This window comes from Watersipora subatra, chromosome 7 (genome assembly GCF_963576615.1).
Source record: "Watersipora subatra chromosome 7, tzWatSuba1.1, whole genome shotgun sequence".
NCBI lineage: Eukaryota > Metazoa > Bryozoa > Gymnolaemata > Cheilostomatida > Watersiporidae > Watersipora > Watersipora subatra.
In genome coordinates, this window is record NC_088714.1 from 54886861 (window position 1) to 54905776 (window position 18916).

The 18916-nt window shown below is 36.8% G+C and overlaps 1 protein-coding gene across 1 annotated transcript in view; it reads right to left on the reverse strand.

Moving 5' to 3' along the window:
- Positions 1-104: 104 nt before the first annotated feature.
- Positions 105-18916, reverse strand: part of LOC137400346 (ATP-binding cassette sub-family C member 10-like) — a 50484-nt gene continuing 31672 nt past the window's right edge. The window contains exons 10-27 of the mRNA XM_068086673.1: positions 18228-18352; positions 17036-17143; positions 16188-16343; positions 15952-16050; positions 15383-15572; positions 14666-14737; positions 13786-13970; positions 11811-12038; positions 10773-10889; positions 9660-9758; positions 7969-8096; positions 7404-7573; positions 6589-6758; positions 5241-5361; positions 4293-4422; positions 3666-3909; positions 2831-2944; positions 105-448 (exon numbers count right to left, since the gene is read on the reverse strand). Coding sequence (XP_067942774.1) covers positions 314-448; positions 2831-2944; positions 3666-3909; positions 4293-4422; positions 5241-5361; positions 6589-6758; positions 7404-7573; positions 7969-8096; positions 9660-9758; positions 10773-10889; positions 11811-12038; positions 13786-13970; positions 14666-14737; positions 15383-15572; positions 15952-16050; positions 16188-16343; positions 17036-17143; positions 18228-18352 — 2591 coding nt within the window. The 3' untranslated portion in view covers positions 105-313. The remainder of the gene's footprint in view (positions 449-2830; positions 2945-3665; positions 3910-4292; positions 4423-5240; positions 5362-6588; positions 6759-7403; positions 7574-7968; positions 8097-9659; positions 9759-10772; positions 10890-11810; positions 12039-13785; positions 13971-14665; positions 14738-15382; positions 15573-15951; positions 16051-16187; positions 16344-17035; positions 17144-18227; positions 18353-18916) is intronic.

Genomic DNA, 18916 nt, shown 5'->3' on the forward strand with positions numbered 1-18916 from the left:
ATAGCAGTTCTAATCAAAGCGTAATAGCAACAAAATAAACTGAAACAGTATATAACAGCCACATATGCAAGCTTGACGAAGCCTCAAGCACAGGGTGAAGGGGTAAAAGTGTGAACAGTAATGCGCAGTCATTTTCCTTTGGATGATTGCAATAATGAAGATTATACTCGATAGATGACTTGCATATTGTTTAAAAGTAAAAAAGAGTAACTGCAAAAACAAATGCATGATAAGCTCGGTAATGTAAATATACCAAGGAATAATAAAGCAAATCTCGACTTCAATAGAGTTTATGGTCCATTATATTGTAAACTTAATTGGTTTGTTCGCTAACAATACTGGAAAGATGAGAATTAGCATCTGCGAGAAGCTCATTCGGGCTACCAAACTCGACAACCCTTCCTCTGCTCAGCACCAAAATCTTGTCAGATTGTAGCACCGTGGACACCTGTCAAGAGAGATTACGCACTGAGGTCGCTTATTGGCCAGGGTTAATCTACTTTTAATCAGTGTTAACTTCCTATCTATCTACATATAACAGGGTGTTACCTAGTCCACATCTATTGACATACGTATAAGAAAGTGAGAATGAAATTCTTTGAGGTTCTACATCTGATGCATTTTTGTTTTACAAGATGACCTGCTGTAGAATAGCCTACCGATATACCATTTGGTATTCTACAATTGCATACTCGCTTAATAGCAACTTGGGAGCCTAACGTATCAACCACATTCAAACAATTTCCTCGCCTCATTTGTGTAATTGAATAAAAAGGGGCCAAAGTGTGATTTAAATCTTGACAGCTACGGCAGAAGTTGTCCCATCACTGAATTAGCAAGTGACATGGGTGCTTTCCGATTCCTATTTATAGGCTAGATGATTATGCGTGACAAAATATTGAAAGAAATTAACGTTGAATGAGATGTTATAATTATTCGCTAGTCCATAAACTTGGTTACGGTATCCTCGTATTACAAGTTGCATCATCGATGCACACAAACGAATCCACTAAAAACAGAGGACGACTGTTTGGTTATTGAAGTCTACTAACATTAAACTATTTATGAAATTCTTAAGACACGATTTGCGTGTGCTTATCCAATGTAAATAAATGTAGTTATTCATGTACCTTTGTGTCCCCAATCAAGCGCAAAACTATGGCAACTCGCCTTCATTTGTGATTGGAATCCGAAAGTGCTGATAATGACATATAACTAGATCAATGACATGCCCGAGCATGTGCTTGGGTATTTGGAACGACCAAACCTAAATGTTCATTAGCATTTCATAACAATGTTTTGCTGGCTGATATAACTTGTGACACAAAAATCTCATGTAAATAGACACATAGAAAAGCGGAGTATCCATATAGGCTACAGTGGAGCCTCGGTTCTCTGTATATAAATATGCCATTGCTGTTTATATTTTTGTTTTCACACGATTTTTGATGTTATCGATTTGTTGCATTTTTTTGCTGTTTCATCCATTTCTGCAATTTTTGGTATTGTATCTTAACCTTTAATGTTTTCGATGTTTTAAGAGCAAAACATATGAAAAGTCTATTATTTTGTTTTCTTTTTTTATCATCATAGATAGAAATTCTTTTATTAAAATTAAACACGATCGATATCGACCCCTTTTTATTTATAGTATCCAGTACAGGTTATGGTATAAAATACTTTACCGAAGTTGTTTTCTGGACTAGGAACAAAGTAAAATTAACATACATTAATTCTAATGGGAAAAATTGTTTCGGATCTCGAACAACTCAGTTTTCGAACAACCTCTGGAACGGATTATGTTCGAGAACCTAGGTTCCACTGTACTACGACGAATCACAGCAAGTAAGGTTTATCACCAGGTCATGTGACCTCTACCCTTAATTAGCTGCACCAAACTATTGAAAATCTCAAAATATCTAGTTTTAAAAAATAAAGTTTAAAAAAACCACTGGTTTTAATGCTGCATAAATTCAAATAGGGCTTTAGGTCACACCCTCATTAAGTGGTTTGAATGTTGTCAAATAAGGTTGATGATGCATCCAAGTTACAGTAATCACAGACAGTGTATTCATTAGCAAGAGAGGTGCAATAAGAGATGATGTCTATCACTAGTTAAACTGGCATTTCCTCTAAACCTTTCCAACTTCTATAGTCACTGTGTTTCCATGACCCCATAATTCGCAAATTAGAGCCAATCCGCAAGTTATGGGCGAGTTATCCACGAGTTTTGCGATCCGCAAAACTTTATCGAATCCATCGTGCTTGCGAATCATGGAAACGGTACTTGCGATTAATGCGCATTAGAATATCGATGGCTATTACATTAAAAACATTTTCACGCTTCAGTCGTTTTTATTTCGATTTCAGCAGTCACAATGCGCCAGCGTTCCGAATTCGGAACGCTGCTAAGCTAATGGTAACAAGACTGCTTAGCTATTTATAGAGTCATTAATTAGGCTAATACTTGACCTATGGGGTCAAGTACTGGTGTTAAATCGCATCGCCAGGTGTTCATTGAAACACTCGATTGCTAAGTAACTCAACTTGCGGATCAATTGTTCGAATTATGTGAAACATGCGGATTATGGGAGTCATGGAAACAGTGACTGTAAGATGCATATGATGACCACCTAGCCCTAGAGGCATGTAACACAACTGGTATCAGTCCTACTGTAAATTACAATAAAAAATTTACTGCTTGACGTAATGGTAGTAATATGACGAGCTTATTGACCACTTATTGATCTATCGGTAACCTTGAGTAGGAAGACAACTCAGCAACACCATGTAAACCGTGTTACAATAAATAGTGTGAAATTGCACTCACCCTGTGAGCTATAGTTAACACAGTACAATTTTTAAACTCTTCTCTGATTGTCTCCTGAATGAGTGAATCTGTCTTCAGGTCAACATTTGCTGTTGCCTCATCGATGCATAGAATCTAAAGCGTGTTAACAAAGTGACAACTGAAAGCAGGTCTTTGCAGAAATAAAAACTTTTAAACAACGGCGAGAAGCTTTAAAAATACAATGCAAACAATTAGCGGTTTCCTTATCTACAAACACAAAAAAACTGATTGTCGTGTAATCGTGCATGAAACCGTCGCACAAGAAATAACATATGATAATTTTAGAACTTCATTGAAGATAACTACCCACAGGACTCGAATTCGTGACATTCAGCTTGAGATACCGACACCCTGCCAACTGCATCAGTCCAACTACCATAATAATTTGCAGAAAAATCATTACTACATGTATTACACGAGCTATGTTATCTGACATTTAAATATTGTCGTATACGGGAAGAGGTATAAGAACAGACTGGCAGAGCTCCAGACGCATTATTAGCGACTTATTTACTGTGAAAAAGAAGGCACACTTCAGGCCTGGCGATTAAGCCAGGCTAATGCCTGGCTTAATCGGCAAAACTGTTCATTTTGCCGATTTGTTCATCGGCAAAACTATTCATTTCGTAGAACTTTCATTTTCCATATAAATGCACCACAACCTATCTGACTAGAAACTCAAAAACGCACCTTTGCATTCACTAAGGGCAATTGCCTACAACTAATGCATTAATGGATTGCAGCAATTTTTATTGAAATGCCGAGCAATGTCAAGAAAGCCGCTAGACTACTGGTAGAAGGTGGCTGTACTGACCTTTGACCTAAGAAGCATTGCTCTAGCTAGGCAGACAAGTTGACTCTGACCAATAGAGAAAATTTTGCCCCTTTCTGCAAGCTCTAAGGACAAACCACCCAATGAGCTGATGACTGCTTTAAGGTGACACTTTTCAAGCACCTGCCAGATTTCATCATCAGAGTATAACTGGCATGGATCCAAGTTTTCTCTGATAGTTCCGGAGAATAAGAAAGGTGATTGCGGTATAATGGCTATGCGAGACCTGTAATTGGGAGTCACTGGTTTAAATATTATGATATGACCGAGCTAGAAGTCTTAGAATACCAAGTGATTCATAATCTATGCTTGGCTTTTAATTTTAAAATGTCAGTCAGTTTCAAAACTTTCTAGTCGATGTCTAGAGCTTTGCACTTGGACTAACAGAGTTGAGAGACAATGGTTATAATTTTTGCATCTTTGTGAAAAATACAAAGCCAAAGAAAACTAGTTTAAAATGAAATAGTTGAGATGAGAGCACTTATTGATCACACTCAACATTACAGTTCGAAAACTATCAGACCAAACCTAGTATAATAGAAAAAGTTGAATGATATCTGTAAAATCAACAATTAGGATTCACCTAATATGATAAAATAAATGACAAACCTGAGCGTGGTCAATGCTAAGTCCTTGATATCTACGTCATCGATAATGACACTTCCTTCAAACTTGTCAACCATTCTGAAGAGGACATTGAAGAGACTAGATTTTCCGGAGCCTGTACGTCCAACTATACCTACAATGGCAAAACATGAGTTATTGGTTTTTATGTTTTTGAGAAGTCAAAAATTACTAGCCTGATGTTTAATATAACAGCATCAACAAATTTGTGAGAACCAAGTAATTGTTAGAAATTAGGCAACCGTATAATGATGAAAATCCATAACTACCTCTCACATTCAGTTAGCTTAAAGAGATGAAAATAAAAAGAGATAAAACAGGAAGTGAAGGAACGGAGAATAGGGAGTGATGGAATAAATAACAGGAAGTGATGGAATAGATAACAGGAAGTGATGGAATAGATAACAGGAAGTGATGGAGCAGAGAACAGGAAGTGATGGAGCAGAGAACAGGAAGTGATGGAGCAGAGGACAAGAAGTGATGGAGCAGAGGACAAGAAGTGATGGAACAGAGAACAGGAAGTGATGGAGCAGAAAACAGGAAGTGATGAAGTAGAGAACAGGAAGTGATGAAGTAGAGAACAGGAAGTGATATAGAGAACAGAAAGTGATGAAGTCGAGAACAGGAAGTGATGGAGTAGAGAACAGGAAGTGATGGAACAGAGAACAGGAAGTGATGGAGTAGAGAACAGGAAGTGATGGAGTAGAGAACAGGATATGATAGAATATACAATAACAAGTGATGATGCATACACTAAGAAATGATGTAGCACAAACAAGAAGTATCTGTGCATAGAAAAGGGAGTATTACAGCATTCAACAACAAAAGACAGACCATAAACAAGAAGTGATACAACAACAGATATAAATGAGCATCAAGAAGTGAGATGGGGGCTGTACGGAAGGGAGCAAATATTGATGCGGCTATACGAACCTATTTTCTCTGCAGCCTCAACAGTAACTGTGACATTGTCCAAGACCAAGGGAAGCTCGGGTCTATACTTCAAACAAACATCTGTTAGAGTTATCTTCCCAGCAGAAGGCCAATCTCCCGTCTAAAAACAGCAGAGTAACAATGAAATGTGATCCACAGATCATAAAAGCAGTAATTAATACCACATTAAAAACATACCTATGTATAATAGCGAAGCACTTTGATTTATTTCAATGCCAAGCGCATCCTTCGCCTGTCAGGAATTGAGCAGGCAGTTTCACCAGTCACCAAACATGTGTGGTTAGTACGACCAAACACCAAACATGTCTGGCTAGTACAGGGGTCGGCAACCTGCGGCTCCGGAGCCGCATGCGGCTCTTTCATCCCTCACTGCAACTCCCTCTGACTTTGGAATTTTTTGCTCTTATTACCATATGCTAATTAATAAAAATATAGAAATTTTATCACTAGATTTTGTAACATAATTTTAAAAATTTTAAGTATGGTGAGAAATCAAACATTTTCGCTTGTTATGCGTCATTATTTAGATTATGTTGTATTATTAGTACCTTATCACATGATCGTCACGTGACTGTAACATAAAAGTACCGATAAATGTACTAACGGATTCGCGTGGAAGGCCAGACCACTACGAGATACCTTCTGATATTATGTCAACGAACTGGGTTAATTAAACAATTAGAAATCTAGTAAGGCTGGCCAGCCACTTAGGTCTGCAATATCGTCAACGACACTACTGACAAACAACAGCACTAATACACGTAATACACTTTTAACAATTTATCCGCCAATAAAATCACTAAAACTATTTTATTGTTCTTTGCAAAAGTGTAATTTTGTTTTCTCAGCAGTTAAATCATTATACATGCCACAACTTTACGTTTTATGATGTAAACATTGTATAAAAACATTAAAAGCTAAACAAAAAAGTTACATGTGGTATTTATTTTTTAATTTGAAATATGAAAACGGGTTTGTGGCTCCCACTGCGTTCTTTCCTGTGGAAAATGGGTCCAAACGGCTCTTTGAGTGGAAAAGGTTGCCGACCCCTGGGCTAGTACGACCAATCACTAAACATGTCTCATAATGCTACCAACTACCCAGCACTAGTATGATCATGTTTCAGTAAAGCAGGTTTTTGGAGTACAATTAAAAATTCACGGACCTACAGAAATTGACCGACAGACAACACAATCATATAGAAATGTGCAACATCTACAATTTGACAATTAGTTAGTATTATGACTGCAACAAATGCAGAATGAGCGCAGACAACTGCCAAAATTATGAAGCTGAACGGTAATGGAGAAGGTAAGCATTTTTATACCTCATCTTGGTCTTCAGGCTTGTCAAGAAGTTCAGCTGTTATTTTCTCTACATACTGATCAACTCTTTCAACAGAAACTAACTGCTTTTCTGTTTCAGTGAAGGAGGAAACAACTCCGGATAACAGGTTGGTTATGGATAGAGCATAAGAGATGGCTAGCCCGACGAGACCTGGTAACAGTTTTTATGTATATAATGTAATTAAATGTTTTAGCACAATGTTGCTTGAGTGATGACGCACCATAACTGTGGAAATGATGTTAGTATTGATACTACCGGAATGGAACATTTTTGCGTGAAGATTTCGGCGCAAGGTCTTTTGGTGCAGGTTAAAATTTCAGAATTTATCCATCTTTCGTTGTGACTTATAGCTCCACAAATTTTCAGTAGGTGAAAAAGAACAATTTGCACATAACAGCTGCTACATTGATGTATTTAACAGATGTAGTTCACGAGGTTATTCAACCAAATTTTGGCTAGATGGACAATAAATAAGAGATGCGGCTCACGAACAATTACAAGCAATTTATTACGTAATTCGAAAAAAGGTATGTGTTAAGGTTCATGAATAAAACAAAGTTTTTTTGCATTTTCCTGTTATTATTGTTTAATCTATTTACTGTATATATGCATAAATAATATTTGATGTAATAATAGCGGAGCCAAAATGTCCTAGACTGTTATACTATTACCGACAGCCACTTCAAGTTCAGCACAACAATAACAAGAGTAATGAAACCAACAGCAACGCCATTGCTACCATTTCCACAAGAAAGATCCAAGCGACAGTTTCTATTACAACTGAGGAGAGCTCACCTGTGTTGACAGACCGATAGTTGTGTTCTATAACAGCAAGTAAGGCTATTGCGGACACCATCAAGACCCCCAAACCTTGCAATCTGATGTTGAGCCACTGCGCTGCAGCTGTTGATGAAAAGTTGGCTCTTTGGTAGGTTTCGACTCGCCTAAGGTTTTCCTTTTCAAACCTGCGGTACACAGAAACTGCTGCAAATTAAGACTGGCCTCACCATTCTCTGCAGCTGGTTTGTTAGTAGGAAAAGCACACATCTATCAACAATTTGATTGAAGTATTGTATGAGGGATGAGATGGCTCAGGATAAAATGGTGGAGTTGTGTCATCATTACCGAACCGAACAGCAATTTTATAACCTAATTTTTTTAGTCACTATCATGTACATAACTTATTAAGAACTGTCTTGTAGCATGCAGCACAGAGTAAGACAACACTTAAAAATATATCAATACTAACTGTAAACTCCAGCCTTGAAAGACATGAGTAAAAACACAATGCAAAATTCATTCCATGGCTAGCTTTGCCATGTACACAACAACAGAGCACAACCATATTTTATGTTTCTACCTGTCATTCTGATTGAAGGCCCGTATGACTACACGCCCCTCCACTGACTCACTGAGATGTGCATAGACCTCAGACATCGTTGCGCTGGTGATTCTCTTCAACTCCCGTGATGTATGCCTATAGTAGCCCTATATGACAGTTGTATAAGTTATCTACCACCTCAAACACCAGAAATGCACTGGATTAAACTATTTAACTTCGTAGCAAATAATTCTTGAATGATGACAATACAAATACGACGCTCACAATAGAGTGAATACAAGCATAAAAATACGGAATTGCATTAAATATGGACAGAGACATTGAATTAAATTTAGCTAAGAGGAATTTTAGCAGAGAGAGAGAGAGGATTCTCAATGGAAGGAAAATTTGATGGCGGCATAAGAAACAGCCAGAAGAATTGCGACAGAAGTCATTACAGAGACACAGTTTGGCAATGAGAATAGCTTGTAGCACCCGCAGTCATAGAGAATAACTGCAGTTACACACACTACAGCAACATTTCTTGTGATTAGTAGTAACCACAAGAGAGAAACTAGCAAATATCTTGCAGGCATCTAGTATCTTTAGCCAGTATGTACTGCACCTGAAGCCCTGCTGACTTACAGAACTACGGATGGCAGCTTTAGGAACCAATACTATGATGCAATCTTCAACCAAAATATAATAAAACATTATTTAGTCTCAAACCTGGTTTATACTGAAAGCCCTATTAGCATTGGACTAACCAGAAACTGATGTGAAGTTGACCTGAACATTGATATAGAATGTGATGCAAACTGATGTTTGCTTTGGTGAACTTTGACCTATGTGAACGCTGACATCAGTTGTGGGCAGAGCTATACATTATTTGCTAAATCAAAAATCCACAATTCAAACATATTTACAAAAATTGGTGATACTGAAAAAGCTAAATATTTTGTTTTGCAGTCTATCAAGACTATACAGATTGTACAAACAGGAGCCAGTAAAGGAAGACCAAAAAATCAAACATTTCAAACAATTTGAAATAAATTTACAAACAATTGCTGACACTGCAACAATCATATATTTTCCTTTTCTCAGTTTTGAATTTAACTACACAGTTTATACATCAAGTTCAAAGCCAGAATACGAGTGAAGGAAATCATCTGGCAATGTAGTATTCATGTAGATGTCACAAATATACCTGAAAACGTCTTCCTGAGTAAGTCTCTTAGTTGAGTATATGTAATAACATCCTTCAATACAGATTTCTATTCATTACATAAGGTAAGTTCTGTTTGCGAACATAATTAATTCTCAAAAGAGGCTGTTGCAATGACCTACATCTGTGCAAGTTTTCTTATGGATGGAGTCAGGATTAAGGGTAATATCAAGCAGTCATTAAAAAAACGTGAGCGTGTAGGTGGACATAACTTCCTGAAGACATAAATGGCAAGGTAATTTAATCAAGCTCGATTGCTGCTGAGTGTGAATCATGAACTAGTCGCTCATTAGATAAGAGGGAATGACAACTGCCATCTTGCAAAATACATTAATTACCTTTTGGGCAAGGGATGACAACTCTAAAGAAATGAGACAAATAAACACTTTGATACAATATGAAAAGCTCTTTATGAGATAATGGTAGTCAGAGGTATAGTGTTTAATTGGCATTATGACAAACTACCAATAAGATAGCATAAATTCTATGCTAACATGAGGCATACCTGTATGTAGTAGTAGATGAGTGTGAGAGGAACTAGAACAGCAGCAAACCACGGCAGCCCATATATTGTAATTACAACTGTGCCAAGAATGGAAAACACCTGTAATAGACAGTCATCTAATTGTGACTAATAAATTTCTCATTTACTTGACATCAAACTTAAAATACATGCTAACTTGAATGTAAGCATCTTCCTTAGGTACATCACTCTACTGTACAGCTCTCTACTGTACAGCTCTCTACTGTACATCACTCTACTGTACAGCTCTCTATTTCAAATCACTCTACTGTACAGCTCTCTATCGTACATCACTCTATTGTACAGCTTTCTACTGTACATACCTCTTCTTCTACATTACTCTATGTTCGTATAATGTTACAACAAGTTTAATAAAGCTAAAATTAAAAATGAGTACATGTAGTCATAAACGGTGATGAATTTTAAAATCTTGCAGCAGTGATATAATACACTCACAACAATAAACAGCAACACACAGATTTGAATTCCTAAGAAAATGTACTAAGTAAACTAGGTTCGAGCGCTTCACACCCATAATTTGTCAACAGCAGAATCTGTTTTCTACGCCAACTACAAATATAAAAAATGGCACAAAAATAATAATTTACAGCGGAAAGTTTTGCAGCAACCTAGCTATCTTGACAATAATGCGTGCTTGCTATTCACCCGCGTTACTCTTCAAGTGCAACAGCCAAAATGATGGAAACAAAACAGTCTGTTATTTTCACAAAATGAGTAGACTTTCTTTTAACAGACGAGACAAGGGTGAGTCACAGACTATCTAGAGAACGAGAAGGGTGAGTCACAGACTATCTAGAGAATGAGAAGGGTGAGTCACAGACTATCTAGAGAATGAGAAGGGTGAGTCACAGACTATCTAAAGGACGAGAAGGGAGAAGGGTGAGTCACAGACTATCTAGAGAACGAGAAGGGTGAGTCACAGACTATCTAGAGAACGAGAAGGGTGAGTCACAGACTATCTAGAGAACGAGAAGGGTGAGTCACAGACTATCTAGAGAACGAGAAGGGTGAGTCACAGACTATCTAGAGGACGAGAAGGGAGAAAGGTGAGTCACAGACTATCTAGAGGACTACCTGAGAAAGAAGAATATTAGCTATAAATGGCAGCGAGTCATCAACTGTGTAGACATCAGATGAGAACCTGTTGATAATCCTTCCAGTAGCAGTTGTGTCAAAGAAAGTCATGGGTGCCTACAAGAAAATGTCAAAGGTTATGTGTGCACGAATATGATGCGTGTCTACAAGAATATACACTTGAAATGCTCATATTACGAAGTAACTATGCTCGCAGATTTTCTTCTATTATAGCGCAAGTACAAGGAACTACGTACATACTACAACTCCTGAACCCCAGAAAAGAATGCTACCACTTTATATAAGGAACATTTTGTATAGTCTATCTATAAAAACAATAAATACTACAGAAATATGACAAGCACTATACATGCTTGTGTCATAGAAACCATTAAAATTAAAACAACAACAGGTAAAAATTGTATCACAACAATCTACTAATGATTAACATGAACCGTCCTAATGAAAAATATAGCTTTATATAACAAACAGAATACAGGTATACGAAAATAGTTGAAGAATTCAGGATGACTTCTTACATAAATTGCTAGAGGATGCCAGTTATAGTAGCCCTGCCAGACTTATAGGATACCTGGCTACATAAAAGTAACGATTAATCAACAGTCAAATTCAAACAAATAATTTGGAGTTGTCTTCACTTCAGCATAAAAAAGGGTAAATGCAAATTGAACAAGTGTTACATGTGCTAAGACCAAGAACAGCTTGGCCACCAACATCAGTTATTGCAAATATCATAAATATTAATGATAAACAGCAAGTACTACTGAACGAGGTGATAACTCCACAACTGATTTGGCAAACTGACAACTTAAACTAGTAATCTAGTAGCCTATCTCTATGATTAGAAGCAGACTATGTAAAATAATCAAGTGATTGACTGATTATATATGTTTCAAATCTTGACTCACCATATTTTCAAAACTGCTAATAACTAATAAAAGGAACCTTGGTAATATTTTCATGGTAAGCGATATTGCACAATCAACAATAAATCTTACAAGTTGATCAAGATATTACCTTGGTAACGGAAGAGAGCAGCTGGTCATGTATGCTAGCGGCAGCACAAATTCCACCATAGGCAAATAAGAAGGCTCTAAATAAAGTAAACAGCGTATTGCCTGCTGCCAGACCGCCATAAACCTCTAGATAAAATGATACATCACTATCAGTCGTATTCCCTGAATCTGTGGAAGGAGCATTAGAGATCCAGTAAGAGAGCCACCAGTCAGTCACATTCTTTGAACCCTGCGGATAATAAAATAGAACGTTTGATCATCTTTGAACACACTTTCATAGAGTAAACATTAACAGTTCTTATGTGCTATCTAGTAGTAATATTATAGATTTGATGAAATAGAGTGGCGTTTGAGAGGCGATGAGAAAGTCTGAAACTTAATCGCAACATTGTACTAATGCATATCTGAGGTGAGCACAACTGCTAGGCTGTTATACAACAGACAGGTAGCCACTAGTTACTGTAGAATGAAATTTAAACACGCTGAAAATTTAGCAATTTAGCTTGTTTTTTATATTAACGTATTTTAATTTTAATGATCAACGGTGTTGTGTATATTAATTTTAACGTTTTCCCAAACACTCAACTGCTACTAATAATTGCTAAACATCTTTATTACTGTAATTACAAGTTGTATACAAATACATACATGATACAGCTGCTAGTAATACTACAGCTACAGATTTTCAGAGCCATGCTGCTTGTGTAGTACTGTGAGTGTCAGTGTGTCTTATTTTCTTTCAAAACCTGGTGCTCACTGCACTGATTGATGTCCCCAACAAACAATAACGCTTTAGTAGCGTGTGCATTGACAACAAGTTCCTAGCATTATAAATGGGAAATTAATCATAATTAATAGCAAAATAATAACGTTATAAATTTTGACAGTTAAATTAGGTTTATATTTTTACGACGCTATTATGGTCGTTAAAAACGTTAAAATAAATGTTGTTATAAAATTCATTTCTACAGTAAAGAATAGTTTGTCTCAAGAGTGCCAGTTGACTAACAGGTGAGTATCAGAATGATAGCCCATTCAACTCGGTACATCACTTTTTTAGTTCTGCTGGAATTTAACTGACATCTTGAGAAGTTCTATGGATATGATGCGAGAAAGGTTAACAAATTAAAAAATGCAGTCAAATATTTTAGGCATGTAAAAGCTTTACATCAATGCAGCTAAATACTAAATACTATTATTTTTTTTAAAACAGTAGAAACTCTACCCACAAAAATCTCTCACAACGCTCTTAGAATTAATGTTTCAACATATAAAACTGTTTCTAAATACGAAATGTCCGTTTATGAGGATGAGCATCGTGGTTCAAAAGGGAGAAGTTTGAGTTGTTTGCCATCTTATTGATCCGTATGCTTACCGCGGGCACATACAATACGTCTCACTCAACTTCAGTAGATATCAAAATTTAGCCAGCGCTTAGCCTAGACAGCCGATGTCAAAGATAAACAAACATACCATTCATAGTTTTTATTATTTACTTCTCTGTTCTTTCTTATTTCCATGTGTACTTTTTTAAATATTATGCATTAATATAATTCTAACTTGTACTCATTACGGGTTTAAATTATTACTTGAAATTTATACAAACTTACATCTGAGTTCTGTGAAGGCTTAGAACGCATTTATATGGTGACACGCGTTTCTACTTACGGTATAAGACTTCGAGCTTACAAAATGACTTTAGGAATGAATTAATTGCATAAGTAGACCTTCAACTGTACCCATAAATACTACAATGTGACAGGTGGGCTTTGACTACATTCAGCAACGCATTGCAAGCTTAGTTTTACAAACTAAGGAAAGCATACCGGGTACCAAAGATGGTCTGGTCAAACAAATTTGCTGACAAAGCATGGTGAGTATTAGTTGTGATGAAATCATATGTATTCAATACTGTAGACCAAGTGCAGTCCATAGACATGTGATCATAAGTGCAGAGTGGTATGTGTGTATCTTACCTGCATTAGCACCATGGATACGAGTATAGCAAAAGAAAGCATTGTGCCAACAGCAGCCGCATATAGCCGGTATATATGTAACTTTACAGTCCCCCTGTCTTTTTCTTCCTCGACAATTGGTCCTGCCCCTTCCTCATTATTTGTGCTCTCATTGGCCACTTTTTCTTCTGATGAACTACCCTCACCTATAGGAATATACAGTAGTAATCACACGAAGAGATGAGTGATACCTTGGAGTGGTATACAGGTGTTGCTACAGATGAAGGTGTTTTGAGGCATACATGCGGTAAGAGAACACTACTGCTTAATCATGCATACGGGTGCTTTCTCTGTTGATTTATATTTACTAGTTTTCATAATCTAACCTGACTGCATATTGATAAATAAAGTTATGTATTCAAAATCATTTTCAATATTTTCCTAGATTTATTTATTACTAAAAGAATTATGTAATGGCGGGCTTATAAATGTCAGAAACTTTCCGAAATGCAAAGAGTGTGCTCAACATCGACAGAACAAGTTAACATAACTCCCATTTCGTATACAGGTCTAAACAATCAACACCAACCATTATTTAGTATCAGATACGATTTCAGGTATACAGAAAATGAGTAACTTGCTGTTTCAAATATATCACTTGCAGTTACTATGGCAGTTTCCCTCTAGTGGACAGTATCAGATTTTGTACAAGTAAGCACACAGTTTTACAACACAATGAAGTAGTAACTACAGAAGCAACAAGTCAGTATTAGCATAAACTAGCCAGAGCTTTGCTAGGTGACATGAGTTCATGTATAAGCTCCATCCATCCATGTATTTCTGCAATTGGTACCAACACAACACACAGCTATCATAAGGATAGATAATGCGTGAACAGTACCTTCAGAAGATTGGGAGTCGTTCTTTCTTTTTATTGAGTCAGTATAAGCAGGCAGTACATCTGCTGGGGCTCCTAAGTAAAAAATCTGATAGTTGACATGCGAATCATATGACAATTCAGAAAAAGGAATAAGTACTTGAATTGGACATAAAAGTAAAGATTGTTCAAGAAGATAATTATGGGGCTAAAGCTTGCATGCCTAATGAATGCATCACATACATTCATCTTATATTCTCCAGCTGCATCTAACAGAACCTATCCAATGAATGCAAGCTTTAGGCATCTACATATATGCATGGACCTTGCAAAGCTATTTTCTTGAAGAACCACATTGATACATCCTATAAATATTTACCATAGATGTACACCACAGAGGTTTCATCAAGCCATATAAGCTATCTGTGGTATTTATGTGTCACAGATTAACCCACAAGGCTTGTCTGTGACACATATATGTCACAGGTAAATACAATAGATCTTTGTTATAGATTTGCACCACAGATATACTCTATAAGTCTTCATTACAGCATAACAACCTTCTGAATTTATTATAAACATTTCAATATCAATTTATAAAACTTTTACATTTGTCTCCCCGACAACACAATCAAAGTTCCAATTTCAACCAAAGAACCGATCAGAGAGAATGACTGACATTCAGCGCTGAGTGACAACCAGTAGCAGGTGCTCTAACCAGGTGAGGTTAGTCATGAATACCTGAAGCGACGATCCACCCCTCATCCATCACTATGACTCTGTCGGCATCCCAAAGATAAGAGAGATGGTGTGTACAGAGTATTCGCGCTTTTCCCCTAAGATATCCCATAATGCACTTATCAAATATGTGCCGAGAAACCTTGGCATCAACAGCAGCAAGAGGGTCATCCAAGAAGTAGACATCCAAGTCCTTGAAATAAAAACATTTAATAAATGTACACGATCTTAACAAACGTTTAAAATTGATCATTTAAAAGGAAAATCACGCACTACACTACAGAAGTAGAACCAACTTGAAAGGTTGTGTATTTGAAGTTATGACACTGTGGGATGATTGATATACAATATCCATAAGTGTCAAAAGGAATCCACGATTAATCTGTGCTACAGATCCGCCTGAAGATGCAATCTCAATACAAAAAATCAGCTGCATTTCTAAGCCATCTTTCCTAAAAATTCTGTTCATCATACAATGTGCTCGAGCTCTGATGACCGTAAAAAAAAAGATGACAAGCGCATAGGACGATCTGGTTGGGGTCAGCATACAGATTAAGTAGCTGTTTACTTACCTGATAGATGGCTCTGGCAAGAGTCAGTCGAGCCCGCTGACCTCCACTCAAGGTCACTCCATTTTCTCCTACTTCTGTTTTGTCACCATCCGGAAGGTTCTGCGTAAGTACAGTAGACGACACTCAACGACAGAGGAATCTTGCCGCAACATTTTCAAGAAGAAAATATATGATAAGGTTAAAAACAGAGCAAAGACTTAAGTAACCTTAGGGAGAGTAAAGGAGGAATAGCATACCTTGACATCATCAGCAAGTGCGCTGCACTCGAGGGCTTCATTGTACCTCATCCATTGCATCTGACTACCCATAAGTATGTTCTCTCTTATCGTGCCTTGCTTTATCCAAGCCTGCTGTGTGACTAGACCTATACCAGCACTTGTTCCTAGACTCACCTACAACAGATGTCATGCTTAGACATCTGACACGTCTTGAACTCACCTGTCACATTTGACACATTCCAGACTTGCAGAACATGACACATATCAAGCTCACTTACTGCCCATGACACATCTCACACTCACCTGCTGCACATGAGACATCTCAGATTCACCTGCAGTACAGTTCATATCTAAAACTCACCTGCTGTGCATGGCACAAGGCCATATATCACACATGACCTGGCACTTGGCTAAAAATTCAGGGCAAATCTCGCAACAACGATCCATAGGAAATCCCTTACAAGAAATTTCTTAGTTGTATGTTAACCCAAAACAGGACTGGTTCATAATTGTGTAATCACAACCTGCAGCACATATGAAATGTTTGATAGCTTATTATAAAATTACTGACTAGGTGCCATTGATTACAATGACAGATGATCCCAGTTCCCTGTTATCAATCCCCTGGAGCAGCTTCAGCAGACAAGACTAACTCAACAGTGGTGCAGTGAGTCTGTTTCGCTTACTTATCTTTTGTTTTCCCGTTCCTTCTGAAAGCACCAACTAATATTTCCCTTCTACACATTCTGGTATTAATAGCGCGTCTATGAGTTGATGTGGTTAAAGCAATGCATACCCACTCCATCATCCAACGATTCAATACAAGAAAGCATGGCCATTTGCAGCATGGCCATTTGAAGACTCACTTTCTGTGCGGAGTTGTCTGCTCTTAAGAGTCTCATTTCATTCAACATGGACATGAGGAGGCTAGTTTTACCTGAGCCAACTGCTCCGATCACTCCCAAAAGCATCCCCTGTACAAGAAGTAGAAGTGAAACAGTCAACAAAGATTCATAAAACTTAACATGTGTGGCTCGGGGGTGTTGAATCATACATAAAATAAAAACCATAGTCCAATGTACATATACAATGTTGCTACTACTCTAGACCAATTTTTCATTCTGGATAGAAAAGTGCTGATCACCAATTTCTCAGCCTACGAACCTTTTAGCAATTCATCCATAACAGTAGTGATCATTACATTTTTTTTAATTATATTATATATACTTATATCATATATAATATAATAAAAAATTTATCTATATAACTTTTATATAACAAATACTTTTTCTCTCAAATAAACTTTGCTAACAGTGAGACTTGCAAGCCACCCAAGATAAGACAACTTGTAAGAGGAAAGGCAACTGTCAAAGCAATTAATTGAATGTTTTGATAGGCTGAATGACATAAATATTAATAAGTTGCAAATACAGAGCTTTCCTAACGATCCATCTGCATCTGTATTAGTGAAACAAAACATAGAGAAAAGAAGTCAGGGGTCAAATTTTTCCATTTTCTACCACCGCACAAAGCGTATTCAATATCACATATCTCACATTTCAAACTAGTAACAGTTAATAGAGTATTCTAAATTATTTTTTGGCGGCTAGGAATTCCAAGATCAGTTGAGTTTTATCTACAATCTGTATGAAAATCATAAGGATTCCACCTAAGATAATCAGGAGCACACAACTTTTCTGGTGCAATAATTGTAATAATTTCTACTGCGAGCTATGAAATGGCAATAAAAGAAAAGTTCATGTCTACGAAAAACAGTAAAATCTCAGTGTATTTCAGTGGGAACATTTTAAAAAGATAGAAACGAACCCGACATCATTTGATTCACAGAGGTTTAAAACCGTTCAAAAGTAGTCTAATTGCAAGGGATGATGTAGAGGAAACCTGACTAAAGTTAGTCAACTAGATCAGCGAATTTGAAAGTAGTTTTTGAAGTGGGTCAGTCAACCCGTAACATAAGCAAATTATTCTCAGCTGAGAATAACTCTCAATAACAACTCTCAAACAACTCTTATTAACCAATCAATAGAAGCTGCCTACCTGCCGCAGGTCTAAATTGATATCACTCAGTCTAAGTGTTGTGTCTGTCTCTTTCACATCACCTTCTGTGTCAGCATTGACTGGCTGCCAAGAGAAGGATGCATTATCGATCTTCACAGAGCCATCTGCAAGAAGAGGTATTTCAGCTATAACCTATAAGCTCAAAGATAGCAAATATTCTTGCAGTATGATGAAAATGGTATGACAACTCCTCAGGGTTATTATATATATACATCAAACTGTGTTGTTATAATTGATACATTCAATAATTTGAAGAGCACTTCCCTTTACTTGGTGAAACTTTGGCTGAAACTTTATATAGTATGTCTGTTTTATTACAATCTATATGAACTACTTCTCTCTTTGAAACTCTGATGACAAATATTCTTTTAAAATGCTAAAACACGTTATATTGAACACTTTATATTGAATATTTATAGATTTGTGTTTTTACAGAATATTGAAGGTAATTGATAAATACAATATAGCCTATGCCAAGTCTCTAGATATTTATATATTTTTTATTTATACATTTTTCTATGCTACGCATAGAAAAATAGTCAAAAGCTCAACATGTATTATTTTAATTTGAATTGAAAGAAATGGTTTGAGCAACTCATGGGTAGCATGTGTAACCCAGTTGAAGCCTTGAGAAAACAAACTCCCCAATTTATATGCATAGCTCATAG